General features: G+C 61.1%; 1 protein-coding gene across 1 annotated transcript in view; it reads left to right on the top strand.

The window, feature by feature from the left end:
* CFAP77 (cilia and flagella associated protein 77) overlaps positions 1–11437 on the top strand; it is a 93147-nt gene extending 81710 nt beyond the window's left edge. The window contains exon 6 of the mRNA XM_008152499.3: positions 10667–11437. Within this exon, the coding sequence (XP_008150721.1) occupies positions 10667–10789 (123 nt within the window). The 3' untranslated portion in view covers positions 10790–11437. The remainder of the gene's footprint in view (positions 1–10666) is intronic.
* The last annotated feature ends 4953 nt before the right edge of the window (positions 11438–16390 follow it).

A 16390-nucleotide genomic window follows, 5' to 3' on the forward strand; every position in this document is an offset into this window, starting at 1 on the left:
CCTCCCTTCCTCTCTGAAATCAATAAAAATACACTCTCTACTGGGGATCCGTCTACCATGCACCCTCCGACCCCCTCGTATCCTGCTACCCCTAAGTGGGGTGGGCAGGGTAGCACCGCCGGACTATCCTGCCGCCCTTTTGCGGCCAGGCCTCCCGGCCACCTCCCAGGAGGACAGCGCCAAGCAGACCGCCGCCGCCGTCCAGGCTCGGGAAGAAAAGAGGCCTCTTCCTGGCAGCTCGGCTTGTCACCGCGTTTGTTGACAACCGGCTGAAAACAGCCCTCGCCGCCTGTGAAGTCTCCTCCATCTCCCAGCCAGGCCTCCGCAGACAGGTTTGAAAGGCGAGACACAGACACTCGCCCACCCCCAGCCCCGGCACGGCAGCGGGGCGAGCGGGGCGAGCGGGCTGACGGCCCCTCACCTGGCCTCGCGGCGCACCGCCTCCAATTAAATCAAAATGGTTTGTTTTTAATGGTCTTTTACACTGACAAGTGGGCGATCATTCTGGGCCCACGAGCTGTCAGGGAACTGAGGCAAATCCTCCGTTGATAATGCCCAATGCTTCCAATTAGGAGCCGCGGCCGCTCCTGGCGCGCTAACGATTCCCCAGCCGCCCCCAGGCCCCTTTGGCGCCGGCTGCTGCTTCTCGCCTCCGCCGCAAATTACTGACACCAAACGGAAGGCCCGTCTCCTCGCCACGCCAGGCCCGGGCCCTGTTGGGCTTAATGAGCCGATGGAAGTTTCGTGGCTCCGGCGCTAAATTCTTTTCTTGTTTGACAGCTGCTCGGCTAAGGCGCGTGTTGACCTTATAAAAGATTTAGTGTTTCTCATTATTTTCTGTCGAGCTTCACAGTGATGGCTCGGCGGGTATCATTTGCATCTGGGGTGCGTGCCTGTGCGCGCGCACGCGTGTGTGTGTGTGTGTGTGTGTGTGTGTGTGTGTGTGTGTGTGTGTTGGACGGGGCCTCCAAGGTGGAGACGGGGAAGGGGGGAGGGGCGTCTTGTCTGGCTCCTGCAAACAGCTTCCAGGTGACATTCCTCCCGGAGGAGGGGTTTCAGAGAGCGAAGCCCCGATGGCGGGAAGGACACCTGAGCCAGACTCGACGCCCAGGACCGTCCAGGGCCGCGCTCGCATGCCCCCCCCCCTCTCCGCTCCGGGCCCGCGTGGAGCCGCGGCCAGCAAGCCTCCTCCCTCGGCCCTGGCCCTGCATGAGGATTTACTGGCTGTAAAAGCGGAGCCACTTGTTTAAAGGTGGCACGTGTCCCTGCCCCGGAGACGCCTGCGAGCACCTGAGAGTCCCATCTGGCCCCCGCACCCAGGCCAGACCGGCCGCGCTCGGAATAACAAGGCTCCAGGGCCTCCTGCTCTCCGCCCGGCTCATCGGCTCATCGGACCCGGTCTCCACGTCCTGCCCTCCCCCTTGCCCGCCCACCGGCCACGCAGGCAGAGGTGGCCTGAGGCGGAGGTGGCCCGAGGCGGCCTGCAGAGGGAGGGGCACGAAGGGCAGATGAGTGCGTGGACTCTCACTGGGGCTCTCCGCCGTCACCCTTGCCCCTCAGAGACTCTGTTTTGATCTTTTAGAGCAAAAACACGGCACCTCCTCCTCCTCCCCCCGAGCCCCTCCCCGCGTGCCCATGGCAGACCCTGCTCATCAGTCATCACACACTTTCTCACGAGCCTAGGCTCAGCCTGAGAGTCCTCTGAACGGGACGGGCACCGGCCAGCAGTCTGTGCGAGCTGGCAGGTGTCGCCCCCGGCCTTAGAGGGGCCGTTTACGTAAATCGCCAGGTACCCCGAAGCTCCTCGCCCTGTTATGCTACATTAGGGTGCTTTTTATAGAAAAGTAAAATAAAATATAACCCACTAAAGGAAAATGGATAAATTAAACGTCATCAAAATGAAAAACTTTGGTGCTTCAAATGGTACCGTCAAGATAGTGAAGAGACGCCCTGGCCGGTGGCTCGGCTGGTTGGAGCGTCGTCCTGCTCACCAAGGGGTTGTGGGTTCGATTCCTGGTCAGGGCACACGCTGGGTGGCAAGTCTGATCCCCGGCTGGGGCACACGCAGGAGGCAGCGAATCGACGCTCCTCTCCCCCACGGGTGTTTCTCTCTCTTTCCCTTCCTCTCTCTCTAGAAATCAGTGGGAGCATATCCTCAGGTGAGGGTATAAGGAAATAAAGAAAGAAAGAAGAAAGGAAAGTGAAAAGACAACCCACAGAAGAGGAGAAAATAATTGTAACTCGTGTAGCTCATAAGGGACTGTGAATGCCACTATTACTCTTACAACTCAGTACTGACATGTAAATAACCCAGTTTTGAAATGGGCAAAGGGTTTGAATAGACATTCCTCCAGAGACGATGCACAGATCACCAAGAAGCACACAAAAAGTTCTCAGCATCATTAGCCTTTAGGGAAATGTAAATCAGAACCACCGTGAAAGACCATTCGTGCCCACGAGGTGGCTACAACAACAGTAACAATAATAATAATAATAAAAAGACAGACAATAACAAGTGTTGGCAAGGATGTGGAAAAACTGGAACCCTCACAGGATGCCGGTGAGAATACCGTCGCACTTTTCCAAAAGGCTAAACCTCGAGTTCCCACATGACCCAGCAATTCCGCTCCTAGGTATGTGCCCAAGAGAAATGAAAACATACGTCCACACATGAATGTCTCTAGCAGCATCATTCATAAGAGCCAAAAAGCAGCAACAACCCAAATTTCCATCTTTAAATGGGTACATTTTATAAATTACTAGAGGCCTGATGCACGAAAATCGTGCAAGAGTAGGCCTTCCTTCCCCTGGCTGTTGGCACTGGCTTCCCTGTGGCACCCGGGACCTGGGCTTCACTCACAGCCCTGGCTTAGTGGGGAACGTCCAGAAGGACTTCCGGTCTAATTAGCATATTGTGCTTTTATTATATAGGATATCTCAACTAGGGGCCCAGTGCACGAAATTCATGCTCGGGTAGGGTCCCTAGGCCTGGCTGGCCATCAGGGCCTTCCTTCCCCGGCTGCCGGGTGCCAGCTAGGGCCCTCCTTTGTTCTGCGCCGCCCCCTGGTGGTCAGCACACATCATAGCAAGCGATTGAGCTCCCAGTCTCCTGGTTGAACACCGAGGGGACCCTTGGCATATTAGCCTTTTATATATATATAGATATAGCTGTTTTAAAAAAAGAAGATTCAGGCCACTTGAAAAAAAAAATAGCCCACGAGAGTCAGGTCCGTGCTCAACACCTAGGTTCAGTCTTTGGAGCCTGGAAGAGGGTGATGGCGGCCAAAATGGCCTCGGATGACGAGGGAGGGGCAGTGTCCTCGGTTTCCCCCAGGATGTGCTGTGACTCTCACTCGCCTGAAACCTGTTCAACTCGGAGGCTGAAGAAGCAGAAGTGGGTCTTCAGGGAGTTCAGACAAACACCCGCGCGGTCACCCTACTCTTCCTCCACCAGCATCTGGCGAACAGACTCATTGTGCGACTGGGATCTCAACTGCTGCTGACCAGCCTCCCTGGTCCTTGGAAATGACCGACATTGGTTCGGCTTCTAGAAATAGCAATTGGGTTCTCATTTTCAAAGACATCGGGGCCGCCTCTGCTTCTGCCCCAGCAAGTCTCGTGAGCCCTACGGTCCGCGGAGCACAGACCTGGACCCTGGTCAGGCGTCCCGCTTAGCAGCTGGGCGTCCGTGGGCCAGGGTCTCCACCACCCCGAGCTCCAGCCTCCCCTCCCGCTGGGTGAGCCTGCCCCCTGCCCTCAGGGGCCGTCGCTCTGCCCGCTCACCCGCACGTCCTGGGAACCCCCCGGCAGAGCTGTGCGGAGCAGGAGGCTTGCTTTCCACGCCGAGCTTGGCTGTGCTCTGAGACGCAGCGTGTGTCCGCCTGTGTCCTTGCTCGGTCTATTTTTGGATCACAGAGAAGAGAGAGCTGGGAGCAGAAGAGCGATTTCGGAGACCAGATGTCCCGGGAGAGCCTGGCGCCCTCGCTAATTAGCTCACCTCCCGGACCTGCCCCATCAGAGCGCGGGACGCAGCGCTCGCCGGCAACGCCCCGCACGGACCCGTGTTCTGCGGGGCCTCTGACCCCCGGCGGCCCCGGCTTGACAGGAATTACTGACCTGGGACTGATCCATAATCTCCGAGTGCCCTCATTAGAGGAGACAGCCCCTCAATCTTTTCAAGAAAACCTCGCTCCCAGTCACCTGAGCCCTTGTCACTTAGAAAAAAACAACCCTAAACTAAAATCTCTATAGCTGTCATTTTTTTTTTTTTTCTGTTTGGCAGGTTATTTTTTTTCAATCTGGCTATTTTTTCTCAAATCCTGCCTTTTGATTTCTCAGCCCCCAGACCTGGCTGAGACTTGGTGTCCTCTGGGGGGACCATCCTGGGGCGGTGAGCGGGGCTGGGGTCGGCTGGCCCCGCTGCTCCTTGGAGGACGTGTGAGGCACACGGGAAGCCGCCCGGCCTGTGACTGGGCCGCGGAGGGTCGTCCTTCCTGGCTGGTGCACGCACACACCTGGCTGGTACACGCACGTGGGGTTGGCTTTACAAAGCAGGCCCGCGCTGGGGAGGAGGCGCCGAGGAAACCACTCCCCACCGTCCAGAGCCCAGGGCTCGGGCTGCCTCAGTGTCCCCGCGGCCCAGGCCTCCTGCTGCGGGGAGAAGGAGCCAGGGAGGAGGAGGGAGAAGGCACAAGGCCACGGCCACCGGGCAGAGGAGATGACCAGTGTCTCGCCTAGGGTCTTGGACGCTTTCTTTTTTTATTTATTTCCTTGTTAATCCTCATCGGAGGACATTTTTTCCATTGATTTTTAGAGAGGAACATTGATGTGAGAGAGACATATCGATTGGTCGCCTCCCACACACGCCCCGACCAGGGCCAGGGATCGAACCTGCAACTGAGGCACGTGCCCTTGCCTGACTCTCTTTCCACTGAGCCACCCCGGCTAGGACTGTAATTGTGTTTTATCACCATTTTCCTGGCTCTGCCAGACGAGGCTGCCTGAGTCCTCCCTGCACCCTGATGCCCAGCACGAGTCACCACAGGGCGATGCTCGGGGGTGTGCGTGGAGTGAAGTAATTCATGCATAAATGAAAGGACCCACCTGACCCCCTGGCCCAGCATGCGGGCACTCTCGCTGTCCCGCCACCGGCTCATCGCACACAGGGATTTCCTGGGGAGACTGGACGGGGCTTTCCAAACAGGCACAAACACCAAAAACTCAACAAATACTGACAAGGCATCTGAATCACACCGATCACTTTGGCACCAAAGACTTTAAATTAGAAATCAATCACAAAATGTAACTAATGAGCTTGCCTGGGAATTTTAAAGCATATATATTTATGAATAAATGAAAAGCCAGAGAAGAAATTTAAACAGAAATTCGGTAGGTGTGAAATGAGAAGAGAACTGAGCAAAAAATAAATAAACTCAATACTTGTGAGATGAGATAAAAGAAAATGCAGAGGGCAACATAGTTGCCAACACCATCTATCTATATATATAAAAGGCTAATATGCTGTGTCCATGGACTGATAGCTATAATGCGCATTGACCACCAGGGGGCAGATGCTCAACACAGGAGCTGCCAAGCTTCAGTGACTTGGCAGCAGTGGTTCTCGGGTGATGCAGCCCAAAACCAGAGGGGAGGGAGCCCGATTCCTCACGGGGCCACACGATTCCACTTCAGCCATGGGTTATGTTGTTGCTGGGGCACTGTCAGCCCTGAATCTGGTTCACTGCACATTTGCGTTTGTGTTCCACACCCTGCATGACAGCAACTTTTCAGAGCACCCTCTCGCACTCCGGGACCCCTCGGGGGATGCCGGAGAGCCAGTTTCGGCCCTATCCCCACAGGCCAGGCCGAGGGACCCCATCTGCCGGAGGGACTCTGCTGACTCCGCAGACGCCCTTCGAGCCATGGCGCCACCCCAGGTGCGGCTGGCCAGGGAGGGGCCATGGGAAGTTGGCTCCAGGGTGTGTTTGGCCCGTCTCGCCCAGTCCTGCCCTGCCGGCCACCTTCTAATTAATTTCCTTTCAGTGTGCACGAATCTGTGCACCGGGTCAATGGTGATATATATAAATGTCAAGGTTAGAAAAAAGAGGATTAGAGGGGGATTCTCGGAGCAGATGCCTCTAGATGCTAGAAAAGGAAAAACAGAGAAACCTCAAAGAAGGAACTATCGTAGTCAAGAGCAAAACTGGCGAAATGACGAGGGTATCTGATAATCAAGAGGATCAACCAAATGAAACGCTGCTCGTTGAGAGTGGACCAAAAAGTGTGATGCTTCTGAATGACTGGGAAATGGAGCCCAAGAACCTGGTCCAGGGCGAAGTGGGGACCACAGCGGGCAGGGAGCAGCCGGAGGAAAGGCGACGGGTGCGCTGGCTGCTGGGCTCAGCTCTGCCCGGGACTCCCAGGGACCCTGGAGAATCGCTTTCCATCTTCAGGCCTCAGATTTCCCACCTGCAGGATGGGAGAGGGGGACCCAATGCCCTCCAAGGTCTCTCCCAGCCCTGGCTGCCTGGGAATCGTGTGTTCCAATGGGGGATGGAGGGAATTACGATTCCTCGGGGCAGCGTTGACTACAAACCTCTCGTCAGATCTGATGTGCTCACCTCCTGCCTCACCTCCTTGTCCCCCGGGCACCCTGGTTTGCTTGCATTTCTGTGGAGGGCGGCTACAGCGTTTGGACAGGTTCAAGCCTCGGACTGACTTGTGGCAAAGTCGGCGCAGCTCTGCTGGGGTCATGGCTTTCCCGCCATGGGTGGGAGGTAAAGCCCTCCCAGCACAATTATAGCCAAAAGGCTATGGTGGTAAGCTTGACCTTAGAGTCCGACCCTGCAGTCCCAGGTAGCTAAGGGATGTGGGCTGCAGGGGGTGCAGCCAGTGCTGCCTAAACAAGGCTCGATAGAGTTCAGAGAACGGCGACAACAGGAAGGAAGCAGATTTGAAACTTGCAGGGACGTTGTAAGCATCTTGCCCTTGTGGTGCTTTGTGTGATCTGACTTTAAATAAAGCTTCGCTTACAGGCTGAGTCACTGTGTCTTCATCCAGGCACAGTGATCCACCCGGCCCCAACTGTATTCTCTCGTCTGTCTTCTTTAATCCTTCACGGCCCCTCCTCAGGTTAACCCCCGGCCGTGCTGGACGCGGTTCACATTTCCTCTCGTTCTTCCTGCGCCAGGGCTTGGGCTGGCCCCTGCCCCTACGACACTTTCCCCTCCTCGTCCCGTCGTCTCTAGAAAGACCTTGCGGCCCCCACATGGAGTCAGAGTTCCCCAGACCACAGTCTTACTGTCGTCAAACAGTTAATTATAGTAGAGAGCGTAGACAAGCGCCCGGCCTGTCCTACTCGCCAGTGTCCCCCGTGGTGGCAGTGCCTGGTCCTTATCTGGGCAACACTGCCCATTCGAACAGGCCCAGCGCCTTGGCCCACCTGGGTATCGCCGCCCCCACCACCGGCCTGGCGCTCGGACCGCTGCCTGCCCCGGCGCCCGCCCTTTATTTACCTGCCTTGACCTCAGCGACTCAGCTCCATTCAGCAAAGCTGTCTCCTGCCAAAGCCGTCACAGTTCCCCAGCTCCAGGCGCGGGCAGCCTGCAGACGGCTTAATTTAGAAGCGTCTCTGAAGGAATCCCGCGCTCCACGGCGCTCCTGCTTCCACTCGGGGTCCACAGGGTCGTGACCACACACAGCGTGAGGCCTGGCTGGTAATGAGGATCCCCATCGCTGGCGGAGCTGCCGGGTCGGGAGGAGAGAGGGAGCATGTGGGGTCGGAGCCCATGTTCCCGGCAGTGACTTTCACGCGACTCGTTTCCTGAGCATTTAACCTGGGGGTGGGGTGGAGCCACGAAGACCTGGGCCCAGAGTCCCCCGCTCTGGGTTCACCCTGTGCGACCTGGGCACGTGACTGCACCATGGAGACACATCGGGGTGCTCCGAGGCTTGTGTGAAGTAAATGCCCGGCACCGGCACGTCCCGGCTGGGCACGCGGAGCAGGCAGGGTGCCCGCGAGGCCCCCCGAGACCGGACGTGCCCGCCGCACGGAGCACCTCCAGCTGCCTTCTGGGAAATCATGTCACGGTGTCAGCATCAAGCCGTCCCTTGCCAGAGGCGACACCGCGGTGCGCAGAGGCCTCTGTTTCTGGCTCTTCCCCTCTCTGCTCAATCACCTTTCTGAGGCCACGTGGGAATTTCTCTGAAACTGGAGGTTAAGCTGAGGACAAGATCGATCGTGGTTCCCTCAAACGCCTTGAACGCCAGGTGCCGAGCCCTGGGTCGGGTGGGCATCAGGTGACGGGTTACCAGAGCCGGGCATGACCCTGACACCGAGCCAAGAAACCTGAGACCTGCGGCTGGGGCCCCGATGGCTCCCGGAAACACCGCCACCCAGGGCCCGCGGAGGGACGGGGGGCCCGCGGAGGGACAGAGGGTCTATGGAGGGACAGAGGGACAGAGGGCCCGCGGAGGGACAGAGGGCCCGCGGAGGGACAGAGGGCCCGCGGAGGGACAGAGGGTCCGCGGAGGGACAGAGGGACAGAGGGCCCACGGAGGGACAGAGGGCCCGCGGAGGGACAGAGGGACAGAGGGCCTGCGGAGGGACAGAGGGTCAGTGGAGGGACAGAGGGACAGAGGGACAGAGGGTCCGCGGAGGGACGGAGGGCCCGCGGAGGGACAGAGGGACAGAGGGCCCGCGGAGGGACAGAGGGTCCGCGGAGGGACAGAGGGCCCGCGGAGGGACAGAGGGTCCGCGGAGGGACAGAGGGTCCGAGGAGGGACAGAGGGTCCGCGGAGGGACAGAGGGTCCGTGGAGGGACAGAGGGTCCGCGGACCTCCGAGGCGTCCTGCACTGTCTTCTACGTTAGGACTTGGGGGTGTTTTTCTTCCCCGAGGAGAGAGTCCATGGCTTTCTGTAGAGTCTCGTCAGGGTCTACACCCCCCAGAGACGAAGACCGTGGTTTTATGTCCTGGAATAACTAACCAACAAACCTCAGCATGGGCAGAATATTCTAGAAAGAATCCAGAACGTAGTGCCTAGAGCTTAGGGGGTGGTGCCAAAACAGAGCTTGTCTGCCTCTGATTCCCTGTGGAGCCAACCCTGGACCAAACCCTCTCTGAGCCTCAGTTTCCCCATCTGTAAAATGGGGAATGGCCAAGTTGGATTCCACTGGGCCCGTGTGCATGCTAATGTTCCCGCTCTCCCCTGACGGTGAGCCTGGCCCTGGGACCTGAGGCCAGGACCTGGTACGGGTCTCGTTGGCCCTAAGCAGTGCCCAGACCTGGGGGGGGGGGCGGGGGGAGAAGGGGCATGTCCTGGAGGCAGGCAGGGATGTGGCCCCAGGAACCACTTGGCCTGGGGAGAGACCTGCCCAGGTCCCTGCCTGCAGGACCCGCCCGGCGCAGCTCTGCTGGGGTCATGGCTTTCCCGGCGTGAGATGCCCGGCCTCTTGATCCCTGAAGGGGCGGATTTCGGGCACCGAGCACAGAGGCCTTCCCTGTGAGCTCCCCTCCTCTCCCTGGTCTTCGGTTCTCAGACCTGTCGCACAGAAAGCTGCCTGCAGCCCGTGGGCCGGCTAACCCCGGCCGGGGACGGGGGTGGGGGGGGTAGGGGGGGTGGGGGCGGGAGCACCTCGGCCTGGATTCTTGACCAGGGCCTGGGGCTTGGGTCCTGCTTTATCGGGAAGTCACAGCAGAGCAAACCCAGAAGGAACCTGCCTGCCAGCCCTTCTCGGCCGCCTGGTAAACGCGGCTCTGATGGGCCCCGACCAGCGCCAGGCGTCCCCCAGCCCCTGCTCACCTCGAGCCCGAACTGCCCCCTGAGTGTCTGCCCCAGAGAGGCCCCCCGCTCGGGAGGCTGACTCGTGCTTGCTGTTCTCCCTGCACCCCCACCCCAGCGTGGTTCCTTCCAGATTCACGCTCTGGGAGGGGAGGGGTCTCTCCCGTTTGACCCCGAATAAATGCAGGCGGGAGAGGAAAAGATAAACAGGCGAGCCTGCACCCTTCTCCCCGGGCCTCCCTCGGGCTACCCTACAGGAGGCCCCGTTCCCGGGGGTGGCCTCACACCTGGAGGCGATGGGACAGATGCAGGACACGGTGGTGGGGAGGGGCGGCGGCTCCCCCGTCACCAGGCCCTGAGGAGGAGGCTCGGCTGAGATGCGATCACCCACATTTACCTGCGGGGCTCCCGAGCCTGGGTCTGGCTCCCTCCCGGGCCCTCTGGGTGACAGTCCCTGGACTCTGGTCTGGTGCTGTGCGTGGGGCCCGGGACTCCTGCGTGGCCGCCTCCAGCCCACGGGAGGGAGTGAGGGCCAGGAGGCCCTGGGAGAGGACGGCTCGTTGGGGGCTTAACGGCGGGGAAGCGGCTGGGAAGGATGGGCTGGCTATGGGGCCCCCCCGCACTGTGACTGCAGCATCATCGGGGGCACCCGTACGCACGCGTCTGCCGCTGCCGTGACTGGGCAGGAGGAAAGCACTGCCGCTGTCCTGGCCCGTCCCCCCCCCCCCCCCCCGACCCTCCCGGCCCTCCCTCCTCGCGCTGCGCCTCTGCTGGCTGTTTTATTATTTCTCCAACATGAAGCCCAGCCCGGGGCAGCAGGTGAGGGGAGCCCGGGGCGCGCCCCCCAGCCTCTAAGCCCGCCGACCATCTCCCCTCCATCCGCAGGTGGGCCCGCACCTCGATACCTTCCCCACCGAGGCCGATCGCCAGAGAGCTTTCAAAGCCCAGCGGGAAGAGTACGCCGTGCGCCAGGGGACCCTGCGGATGGGCAACTACACCCACCCCTAGAGCCGCCTCCGCGCGGTGGAACACTCCGGAAGGACTCGCCGGTCTTGCCCCACTCCTGTTTCCCGTGGGCTCTGCTGCGGGGACCCCAGAGTCAGGCCTTAGGTAGTTATTTTTGCTAAGAGCCCCCCCTCCCCTTTAGGTTAGGCAACACTCGCTCACCTTCGCCCAGCGCCCCTCGACCTGGGGACCCCCATCCTCTGGCAGGCCGCCCGCCCCCTCTCTCAAGCCCTCACCCGACGGCATGAACCCAAATTACAAGGCAGACGCCCGGCTCCAGGCCGAGTCTGGAGGCTGTGCCCGCATTAGGGACAACGCGGTAACGCGCTCGCAAAGCCCTCGATTAGACGCCAACACGAGTTTAGTTGCTCTTTCTGGGGTGCCTGAGGCCCACCACGCTGGCGGCAGGAAGACCCCGCTCACCCCTCGGGGCCTGCTCCCCCCTCCGGGGGCTTCTCCCCCAAGACTGACCTTGAAGGTCGACCTCAGAAAGAGCGAGCTTTCGGGCGAGCGGCGGCGGGAGGGCACACAGGAAGGAATTCTCAGCCAACCCCCCCGCGGCTCTGGCCTCCATCTCTCGGCGTGTCCCCCGGCTTCTCCCCACACACGAGATCCTGACCTATTTTAAATTAAAACGCGGCTGTCAGCCTCCTCTTGTGTCTTTATCTGCAAACCGTACCGTTAGAACGGGTGCGAGGAGCAGCCTCGGACTCTGCCGACGACGCTGTGGCCGCGTGGAGACGCTCCGAGGCCCACAGCTCCCCGGGCCTCCCCCAGCGCCTGCAGGGAGCCGCCGCCCCGGCTTCCCAAACCCCATTTCTGGCCTGAGGGTTCCTCCCCGAACGCCAGGCTCATGTATCCGACTTGGGACAGAGCCCTTGACCTTCCCGCCAACCTTGCTGCTCCCTCCACGTCCCCATCTCATGAAGGGGACCACCTTCCACCCCGCGGTCGGAGCCAAATGTGTCCCTCACCTCTGACACCTGACCCATGAAGCCCCGGTCACTTCCTAAGCCCCTCCTGGTCCGCCCCTTCTCTCCAGCCCCTCTTCTCTGGGGAACGGCAGTGGGTCCCTGAACCCCCTCCCGCCCCCCTCACCCCGTCGCCACGGAGCAGCCCTCAGCACTGGGTGGCGTCCCTCCACCCGAGGTGAGACCCACACTCCTGCCCAGGCTGGGCGGGACCCCAGGTGAGAGCTGGGCCATCCCTCTGGCGCCACCCCCTGCCCCCAGGGGTCAGCCGCTCACGCCTCCTGCCGCAGGAACCCGCGTGCTTCCCCGTCAGGACGCCTGGGCCACGGGCGGTGCCCTGCCTGCCCCTGTCATTCAGACCTTAGCTCAGAAGCCAGGCCCCCTTACAGGGCCTGCCCTGACCCGGCTCCTGCTTTCTCCTCCGGAAACAGTGACCCTGTGTGGGCCTGACCTCTCACAAAGGAAGTGGCATGGGGTCAGGAGTCTCAGGTCCAGGGCCCAGAGCCAAGGGCCCGTCCTGGGGAGGGGCCCGGCCTGTGGGCAGTGCCCCCTGATATCTGTGGGAGGACCCTCAGCGTGAATGTTCGAGGTGACTCACGCCCCCTACAGGCTGGGCCTGGCAGGGACAAGCCGGCCTGGTGATCAGAGATCTGAGTGGGTTCCCCTGGCAGCCGCCACCCCCCCGCCCCCGCCCCCTGGCACAGGCGCAGCTGCGTTAGAAGCAGATTCCACAAAAAAGCCACACACACGAACCCCTCAGGACTCGGGCTCAGCCAGGGCCTTCCCGAACACCACCCCGTCCCACGGGCCTGAAGTCCTCCTGCCCCCACAGGAGCCGGGGCAAAACACCCACCCCCTCCTCTCGGCTAACACGGGGAAGCCTGCCCACCCCCAGGGAGCAGGCCTGGCCCCCGAGCCCGGCAGCCAGCCCCTCGGTCAAGGGCGCAAAGCCCAGCTCCACCCGGTCATTTCTGTGTGACCTTCGGCGAGTGTCCTAACCTCTCTGTGCCTCATCTGTGAGACAAACCCCAGCACAGGACAGGACATCCGCTCAAGCCGCGTCGGACAACCACTGCGTTACAGAAGGTGGCCGGCCGCTTAGCCCGGAGTCCTAATGCATGTGAGTTACCACTTTCTTACCAATAAAGCGCACGGAGGGGCGCCGGCCTGTGACGCTGGAGGGCGAGAGCAGGAGGTTCCGGGAGCAGCCTGTGGGTCCCGGTGCATCCAGAGGGGGAAGGTGTGCTTACCCAACACCCCTGTGCTCTGGAACCCCTCACGCGGAGGGGAAGGGGCACGTTAGGACGCAGGAGTTCCTGAAACTAGGCTCTGCCCACCGAAGGGCGGCCCGCTTGCTATGGCAACGAGGGAGATGCCCAGGGCGAGCCCCCACCCCCTCCCACAAGGCTGGCTGGGCCAAGAGGAAAGTGTGGGCTAGAAAAGGCTGCGGCAACCTCTCACGCACCTGATCGTCACTTCCCGCCCCGCAGACGGGCGGGCAGCGCTGTGGGACTTGCTGGGGCTGTGACGGTCACCCAGGGGCAGCGCCCTCCGTCCTCTCCTGGATCCCGGCTCTGGGTGCGCCCCGCCTGGGCCGAAGCGGCTCTCCTCCGAGGGTCCCTCAGCTCCTTGTCCTACAGCGCCACCCGCTGGCAGGCCCAGTCCACGGCCGCGGAGGCGCCCGGCCCTTCCCTCCCGCCTCTCCCCTCCCCCGCGTAGCTCGTCCCTCATTAATTATTTGCACCTGCACCAAGTCCCAGGTCGGGTTCCCATCTCACCCCACCTTCTTAGGTGTCCTGGCGCCTCTGCCGCAGCCGGTCCTCGCTGGTGCTGACCGGGCTGAGGGGTCCCTCACACACAACTGGGGTCCCTCTGCTGGCCCTTCATGACCCAGGATGGAGTCCTGGGCGGTCCCAGCCTGGGACGGCCAGTGACCGCCATCCTGTCTGTCCCGGAGCCCGCCCCTCGGACCATTTCTCAAAGATGGGCGGACACGGGGAGAGCCCAGCCTAGCTCTCCATCCCAAGTCCCCAGTCACGCGGCGGCCAGTGCCATGTGGGGACGGCCGTCCCCGGCAGTCGGCATGCGCCCGTTTTTGCTCATTCCCCCGCTGATTGGCATTTGCGGACATTTTACCTCCTGGTTGGGTTTCCTGGCAACAGCCCATCGGGATTTAACCGAGCCCAGGTGGGCTGTCCCCACGAGCTGGGGGCCCAGGTGAGGGGGCTGGTCTGGACCTTCCCCTGGTCGGCCTGAAATTCTTGGAAGTGCCCCTGCAGCGGGAGGGAGGCGGTGCCCACACTGGTGCGCGGGCAGGAGGGGGAGAAGGGCCTTGCAGGGAGCCTTCGGGCACGGGACGTGGGGAGACGCCAGTCCCGCCCCAGGTGCTTAGCAGCCCACGAGAGCAGAGCCGACCTCTTGGCTGGGAGGTCAGCTTTCTTTTCACGCCAACCCCCCCCCCCCCCCCCCCGACTCTGGTCTATTTCCAGATCATTCTACCAAAGCCCAAACCTCATTCATTCTCTCACTGCCTCTCTCTCTCTCTCTCTCTCTCTCTCTCATAGAACCAGATAATTAACAATTTTCTTGGTGAGAAGACAGCGAGGGGGTGGGGTCCGGAATCTGGCTGCTGTGCAGGGTTTTAGCAGCGATGGTAGCACAGAACCAGACAGAGGCGGTGTGGCCAAGGATCTTTTGCAGATAAAGACATAAGTGACACACCGCCCTGGGCATCACCGGGCCTGACGAGAAAGCACTGCTCAAGGGCCGAGGATCCAAGCCAGGCCCGGGAGTCCCCGGACCCAGACAGAGAAGGCCTGGCGTTTTGGTCCCCCGATCCCAGCTCCCCAACCGGTGCTGGTCAGAGACCACAGATTCGGGGGTTCAGAGGGAGCACGTCTCCATGGCAGCAGGCGGACCAGCAGCTCGGGGGCCAGGGGGGCCTGCGTCCCGCCAGCCCGGCCTGCGCTCCCCGTCACGCGCCTTCTCCTGCATTTCCCTCCTGGAGTGAAACCCCCTTCTTGCTTCCTTTCTTTGTACTTTGAAAATCTCTGATGCTTGAACCCATTAAAAGAATGTAAACAAGCCCAGCCAGTGTGGCTCAGGGGTTGAGCGTCAACCTATGAACCAGGAGGTCACGGTTCAATTCCTGGTCAGGGCACACGCCTGGGTGGCAGGCTTGATCCCCATTGGGGGTGAGCAGGTGGCAGCCGATCAATGACTCCCTCTCATTATTGATGTTTCTATCTCTCCCTCCCTCTCACTTCCTCTCTGAATCAGTAAAAGTATATTTTTTAAAACAAAAGCGAGGTTGGCTTTTCACCCAGGTGCCTGGAGCTGAATGCAGGTGGGCGGCACCCTGGAGGGCACAGACGGGAGGTCCTCTATGAGGGGACGTGGGCGGATGGGCGCCAGGTTCCCTGGGAGCTCCACGCCGACACTGCCAGCAGCCAGCCTGCGCACCGCGTGTGCGTGTGCGTGTGCGTGCGGGGGGCGGCCTGCATGTGTGAGAGGGAGGGCGGGGGCACGGAGGAAAAGCATAGCCTCGCTCTGGTTTCAGGAGCTCCATGGGGTTTGGGGCCAAACCAACAAAAATGGTTGAGAACAGCACGACCTTGAGGCCCACAAACCCTCCAAATCCTCGTCCAACCCATCTGTTTGCAGAAAGCGATGCCGCACCCGGCCTGGCCTGTATCACCCACCCCCTCCCGCTCCTCGTGGAAAACTGGTTTTGGTTGAAGGCCCTGGGCAAAGGGGGAGCTGACCTCTAGGGGGTGTGTGGCTGGGGGGTGGCTAGGGAGACCAGCCTGGGCGCTCAAAGCTGCCAGGGAGCAGGCTCTGCCGTTGGCGTCAGGGGCTGTGCTGGGACACGCAGCATTGCCTCTCCCCGGCCCACCTTCGTCCTCACGGCGAGCAGGTCACAACTGCGGCTCAGAAAGTGTTTGCAGGGGGTCCCCCCCACAGGGCCGGGACGGTGGCGAGGCTGGTAAGGCCCTCGCCTAAGGCACAGTTTACGGGGTTGCTCCAAAACTCAGTAACCAAGACAAACCGTATATTTTGTCAATCAAAGTTTTCAAATCCCTGAGGACAAAATAGGAACCGTTTCAATAAAGACTTGGGCGGCTCACCTCACCCGAGTCTCAGGCCTGGGTTCTGAGCCAGGTCCGCTCCAGGTCCGGCAGATTCTGGAGCCAACACGCAGCCGCAGCCGAGAGGTACCGGCCTCTGGCGCAGCTGCTCAGGGCGGGGAAGGGTGGTACAGCCGCAGGTCACTCCTGAGCAGAGGACATCAGGGCCCTTCCCAGAGCCTGTGGCACAGCGCCCCGCGTGGCTCTGCCTGCTCCGGAAGGTGAGCAAGGCCGCCAAGGCAACCTTGTCCTGCTCCAGGCTGGGTAGCGCCTCTGGGGAGGGAGGTGGGGCTGGGAGGAAGGAAGCCGGTAAGAACCCTGACCCACAGCCAAACCCACACCAAGAGCCCCGGTGCAGCGGTGCAGGATGTGATTCTGCAGCCAGGCTGCCTCCTCCACGCCCCTGGGCCCCCCACTGTGGCCCCTCACTACCGACCCCGGGCATTAGCATCTGTGTACCACAGAAAGGCAGAGGTCGGACCTGAGGCAAGGCTGTGGAGAGGGCA

The sequence above is a fragment of the Eptesicus fuscus genome, chromosome 15, assembly GCF_027574615.1.
Source record: "Eptesicus fuscus isolate TK198812 chromosome 15, DD_ASM_mEF_20220401, whole genome shotgun sequence".
In the NCBI taxonomy this organism is placed as follows: domain Eukaryota; kingdom Metazoa; phylum Chordata; class Mammalia; order Chiroptera; family Vespertilionidae; genus Eptesicus; species Eptesicus fuscus.